This window comes from Notechis scutatus, chromosome 8 (genome assembly GCF_049901735.1).
Source record: "Notechis scutatus isolate UNSWTSFEM ecotype Mainland chromosome 8, rNotScu1.2, whole genome shotgun sequence".
NCBI classification, from domain to species: Eukaryota; Metazoa; Chordata; class Lepidosauria; order Squamata; family Elapidae; genus Notechis; species Notechis scutatus.
The window spans coordinates 24267882-24273462 of NC_142016.1; the positions used below are offsets into that span (position 1 = coordinate 24267882).

Here is a 5581-nt window from a genome sequence, read left to right on the forward strand (position 1 = left end):
GGCTTCGCCACGGAGACCTTGGAAGACTTCAGCCAGGGGATGCCAGGGACTCGCCAGCCTGCTCTGGTGGGCTCTCGCTTCTCCCTGGCCCACTGCCTCTCCCAGAACCCCATGCTGGGATGCTACCCGGGGTCCTTCGCCAGCCCAGCCGAACTGCCTGCCTACCCCCAGGAGAGCTTCAGGAATGGGGAGTGGTATGCCTCCAGCCCCCCAGAAGGGCCCTACTCTTCAAGTAAGTGCACCTCTTGGCGGTTGGCAGGTTGGGTGGGTAGACGGGGTTAGTTCAATCTCCCCAAAGGTGCTTTTTTTTTCTTTCTTTTTTTCTTTTTGACTTCCCCCAAAAGGCAACTTTTGGACTTTCTTGGGTGTGTGCATTTTCCCCCCCTTTTCTTTGAAAACATTTCACTTCTCCATCCCAGAAGCTTCTTTGGTTCTATTCAGAACTTCTTCAGTTCAAATGAAGAGATGAGAATTGAAAAAGAAAGGAGGAGGAGGAGGAGAAGTAGTAGTAATAGGAGGAGGAGTAGAAGAAGAGGAGGAGGAGGAGAAGTAGTAGTAATAGAAGAAGAAAAAGAAGGAGAAGGAGAAGGAGACAGAAGGAGGAGGAGGAGGAGGAGGAGGAGGAGGAGAAGGAGAGGAGGAGAAGGAGGAGGAGGAGGAGGAGGAGGAGGAGAAGAGGAAGAAGAAGAAGAAGAAGAAGAAGAAGAAGAAGAAGAAGAAGAAGAAGAAGAAGAAGAAGAAGAAGAAGAAGAAGAAGAAGAAGAAGAAGAAGAAGAAGAAGAAGAAGAAGAAGAAGAAGAAGAAGAAGAAGAAGAAGAAGAAGAAGAAGAAGAACAAGGTTAAAAAGCACCCTGGGGACAACCAGGACTTAGGCGATTGAGAATTTCCGTAAACGTGGCTTGATCCGAAGTGGGAAAAATATATTTATTGATCTATTTAACAAATTTGTTGTCCGTCCTGCAGTTCAAGGCCACTCTGTGTCGAGGGGGCAAAAATTAAGAGTAGGGGGTCCTTCGTGCTCTCTTGAGCTTGGTTGTTTTCTTGCAGTCGTTTCATTACCCAAACTGGGTAATATTATCAGTGTTTCTGGTGCCCTTCTAGCCCTGATGATGTAACCTAGTTTGGTAATGAAATGTCTGCAAGAAAACTAACAAACTCAGTGAATATGGAGGATCCCACACCTCCTCCTCCTCCACCTCCTCTCCCCCTTTTCTTTCTCCTCCCCACCTCACAAACCCTACTCCCTCCTAGAACTGATGATGTTACTTTGTTTGGTAAATGAAATGTCTGCAAGGAAACAGCCAAGCTCAGAGAGCACCAAGGACCTACAGTCCTCCTCCTCCTCCTCCTCCTCCTCCTCCTCCTCCTCCTCCTCCTCCTCCTCCTCCTCCTCCTCCTCCTCCTCCTCCTCTTCTTCTTCTTCTTCTTCTTCTTCTTCTTCTTCTTCTTCTTCTTCTTCTTCTTCTTCTTCTTCTTCTTCTTCTTCTTCTTCTTCTTCTTCTTCTTCTTCTTCCTCCTCCTCCTCCTCCTCCTCCTCCTCCTCCTCCTCCTCCTCCTCCTCTTCTCCTCCTCCTCCTCCTCTCCAGACCCCACATCACCAAGGACCTCTCATTTCAATCCCGAGCTACAAATATTCTCCTTTATCAAATCAGAAGGAACTTGGCTATTCCATTTCAAGCTAACAGGTTATTTAAAAGCCCCAGCTTTTAAGCCCCAGCACATCAATCATTTCTTTTCAGCCAAACATGATCCTTGATTCCCAGCCTTCTTTGATCTTGATTGTGTCTGTTTGTGTAAATGCAGCCAAGATGGCTTGTAAAGGATAGTTTCGGGCCACAGCGAGATGAGATGTGTCAACGCACTCAGGGTGTTACGAGACCCTCCTCTGACCTGGTGGCGCTCCAAACATTTGCTCCAGAGCAAATTTAAATAGTTATTTACGAAACAAAATTATATGTCCGGCATCTTTTACCAGAAGGAACCAGCTGTTCTCAGGAGTGGCCAGTTGTAATCTTATTCATCTGGAAGATACCAGGCAAGAGGGAGGGTTGGGTCACAGAGCTACATAGAAAAGGGGTCAACTAAGTCCGCTTTATTGGAAATGTAAGCAAGTGAGGGGTACCTTCTTCCACGCTTGGTGGCTTTGCCCAAAAAGTAAAAAATACTGGGGGGGGGGGGAATCAGAATTTGGATAAAAGAAATTACAAATATTCAATTAGAATTTAAGGCCAAAATATTTTTATTGGGGATGATAAAAGGTGATCACGCAAAAGAAATGAAATGTCTAATTCTTCATATAATTATTGCCGCAAGAATCACGTTAGCACAAGGCTGGAAGGGTGACCAAATGCCAACAAACAATTTGATAATCCAGAAGGTCCTTGACTGCGCCAAAATGGAAGTACTTACCCAAAAATTAAAGGATGAGGTTGACTCAAAATATAGTACAGTTTGGGAAAAATGGTACAATTGGATTAAGGATAAAAATATAGGGAATAAAAAGATAAGGAATGGAAAAAAATAAAGTGGTTAGATTAAGAGTATTTACCAGGAACAGGAAATGATAATTAGAAAAATTGTTTTTGAGAAAAGAACACACCGTCTAATTGATTAGAAACATATATGTTTTTTGTTTATTCCTCTTGGGGGAGGAGGAGGAGGAGGAGGAGAACTATGGGGTCTTTAGTACTCTCTGAGCTTGGTGGTTTTCTTGCAGACGTTTCATTAGCCAACTAGGTAATGTCATCAGTGCCAGAAGAGAGTGGGATTTGCAGAGAGGAGGAGGAAAAAGAGGAAGAGGAGGACTGGGATTCTTGCTTCTTGTAGACATTTACTCAGCTGGGTAACATCACTAGTGCTAGAACAGAGTGCAATCTGCAAAGAGAAGGAGAAAGAGGGGTCCTTGGTGCTGTCTGAGGTTTGTGGTTCTCTTGCAGGCCTTTCATGACCCAGCTAGGGAACATCATCAGTGCCAGAAAGGAGTGGGTTTGCTCTCCTTACATACAAGTCACACACACACACACACACACACAGAGAGAGAGAGAGAGAGAGAGAGAGAGAGTTGGATTCTTTGCACCATCCTCACAGCCACAAAATAAAAATTTGGGCATTTAGCAACTGGCATGTATTTATGAGCGTGGCATTGTCCTGAGGTCGTGTGTTTGTAAACTTCCCAGTCAGCTTTTGACAAGCAGTGTCAGTGGGGGGGAAAGCCAGATCCCCTTAATGCCCGCACGATTCCCGTAACCCCTGCGGTGCTTCACTTAACAACGATGGCAAGGAAGGTCACCAAATGGGGCGAAGCTCCCAACCGCCGTCTTGCTTAGTTAGCCACAGAAATCTTGGGTTCTGTTGTGGCCATAAGTCAACAATTACCTGTGTTTCCAAGAATCCAGAACCTGGATAAATTAACTCTGAGAATGTCTCACCCTTCCCCTTTAACAGATTAACAGAGTTGGAAGGTACCTTATAGGTCATCTAGTCCACCCCCCACCCAAGCAGAAGACCCTACACCATTTCTGACAAATGGCAGTCCAATCTCTCCTTGAAAGCCTCCAGTGAAGAAGCTTCCACAACTTCTGAAGTCAACTTCTGTTCCATGGGTTGATTGTTCTCCCTGTCAGAAAGTTTCTCCTTATTTCCGGGTTGAATCTCTCCTTGATCAGTTTCCATCCATTATTCCTTGTCTGGCCTTCAGGTGCCTTGGAGAATAGCTTGACCCCCTTCCTCCTCTCTGGGGCAGCCCCTCAAATATTGGAAGATGCTCTCCTGTCTCCCCTGGTCCTTCTCTTCCCTAGACTAGCCATGCCCAGTTCCTGCAACTGTTCATCGTATGTTTTAGTCTCCAGTCCCCTCATCATCCTGGTTGCTCTTCTCTGCACTCTTTTTAGAGCCTCAACATCTTTTTTTATACTGTGGTGACCAAAACTGGATGCAGTATTCTAGGTGTGGTCTTACTAAGGCTTTATAGAGTGGTATTAGTACCTCACTTGATCTTGATTGTATCCCTCTGTTAATGACCTTAGGATTGCATTGGGTTTTTTGGCTGCTGCTGCACACGGCTGGCTCCTGTTTAGCCAGTTGTCCACTAAGACTCCAAGATCCTTTGACACAGAGCTCAGATTTCGAAAAGAGATGAATATTCATGTTCCCCAGGGTGGGAAACGCTGAAAAACCACTTCACTTTTGGATCCGAGCTTTCCCTGAGGAGTTAGCCCAAAGCATATCTCAAAATGGTGGGTAGAACTCAATTCAGCCAAATAAGATCCTTTTTTTTTTGACCCAGGGTGAAAAACGTTGAAAACCCACTTCATTTTCGGATCCGAGCTTTCCCTGTTATCTCTGGTTACAGATAACAGATATTCAGAGTTGGAAGGGACCTTCTAGGTCATCTAGTCCAACCCTCTCACAGTTACTGCTATTGAGCCTGGTTTCACCCAGTCTGTATGTCTGTACTTTGGGTTTTTCTTGCCTATTTTTCTCCCCCCCAGTCTGCAGGTTTATGGGCACCCCTGGCTTCAGCATGTCCGGAGGAGACTGTATGGGCTACTTTGGAGAGCTGGCCAAACAGCCCCCCTTCTCTGCGGGGAACCCCTCCAAGCGCAAACGCCGAGTGCTTTTCTCCCGAACTCAAGTCCAGGAGCTGGAGAAGAGGTTTGAGATGCAGAAATACCTGACGGCCCCGGAACGTGAACACCTGGCCACCGTGACCCGCCTCACTCCCAACCAGGTGAAGATCTGGTTCCAGAACCACCGCTACAAGCTGAAGAAGCTGCGGGGGCAGCCGACGGAGGTTAAGGTGGGCCTGCAGCAGGAGGCACCCCCGCCCTGTGACAGTAGCACCGTGGCCCACCCCGGGGGCTACCCGTTCCACCAGACATCCGTGGAGGAGAAGCTCCTCCTGCGACACCTGTCTCCCAGCTCCAGCTCCACTGCCGATTCCCAGCCTGGCCTCGAAACGCCCGAAAGCGACTTTCTCTTTGGCAAACCGTGGTAGTCTGTCCCACGGGACAGGGCTCGATGACTTGCTCCACCCGAGGAGCGCGACGGAGCCCAGCCACTCCGGGACAAGAACTTTTTATTTTACTTTATTACTGGCTCGATACCCGTGTGCTTCGCTACAAAACTATGTGGTGGGGCTTAGTTTTTGGGGAGGAAAATAAGGGGGGAATTCTGCCTCTGCCTACCAGCCTCCATCGGTATTCATCTGGCTAGTGTCCTGTCGGTGTGTGAGAGAGTTGAGGGCTGTTTGGAAACGGAAACAGTATTTGCCGTGTGAGCAAGGAGACAGCAAGGAGCCTGGGCGTGGCTTAGCTCAACTGTTCTGTACTAAATCTGGTTGCTGCTGTGAAACCGAAACCGAACCTCCTCTCCTCTGCTTGTGTTTTGCATTTGGAACAGATTTCTTTTCAGGTGGGGAGGGGGAGTAGAGCTCCTTAGCATCAGAGCATGTTAATAATAATAATATATGAAATACTAATGCTAATACTGTATAGATTTATTATTATTTATATACCTGTGCCGGTCTTTCAACCCCAGCTGGACAGCTCCCAAACTCAAAAGACAAATCAAATCATATCAA

The 5581-nt window shown here is 46.9% G+C and overlaps 1 protein-coding gene across 1 annotated transcript in view; it reads left to right on the forward strand.

The window, feature by feature from the left end:
• LOC113429251 (thyroid transcription factor 1-like) overlaps positions 1–4996 on the forward strand; it is a 5011-nt gene extending 15 nt beyond the window's left edge. The window contains exons 1-2 of the mRNA XM_026691775.2: positions 1–232; positions 4491–4996. The exon at positions 1–232 is cut by the window's left edge and continues 15 nt beyond it. Coding sequence (XP_026547560.1) covers positions 1–232; positions 4491–4996 — 738 coding nt within the window. The remainder of the gene's footprint in view (positions 233–4490) is intronic.
• The last annotated feature ends 585 nt before the right edge of the window (positions 4997–5581 follow it).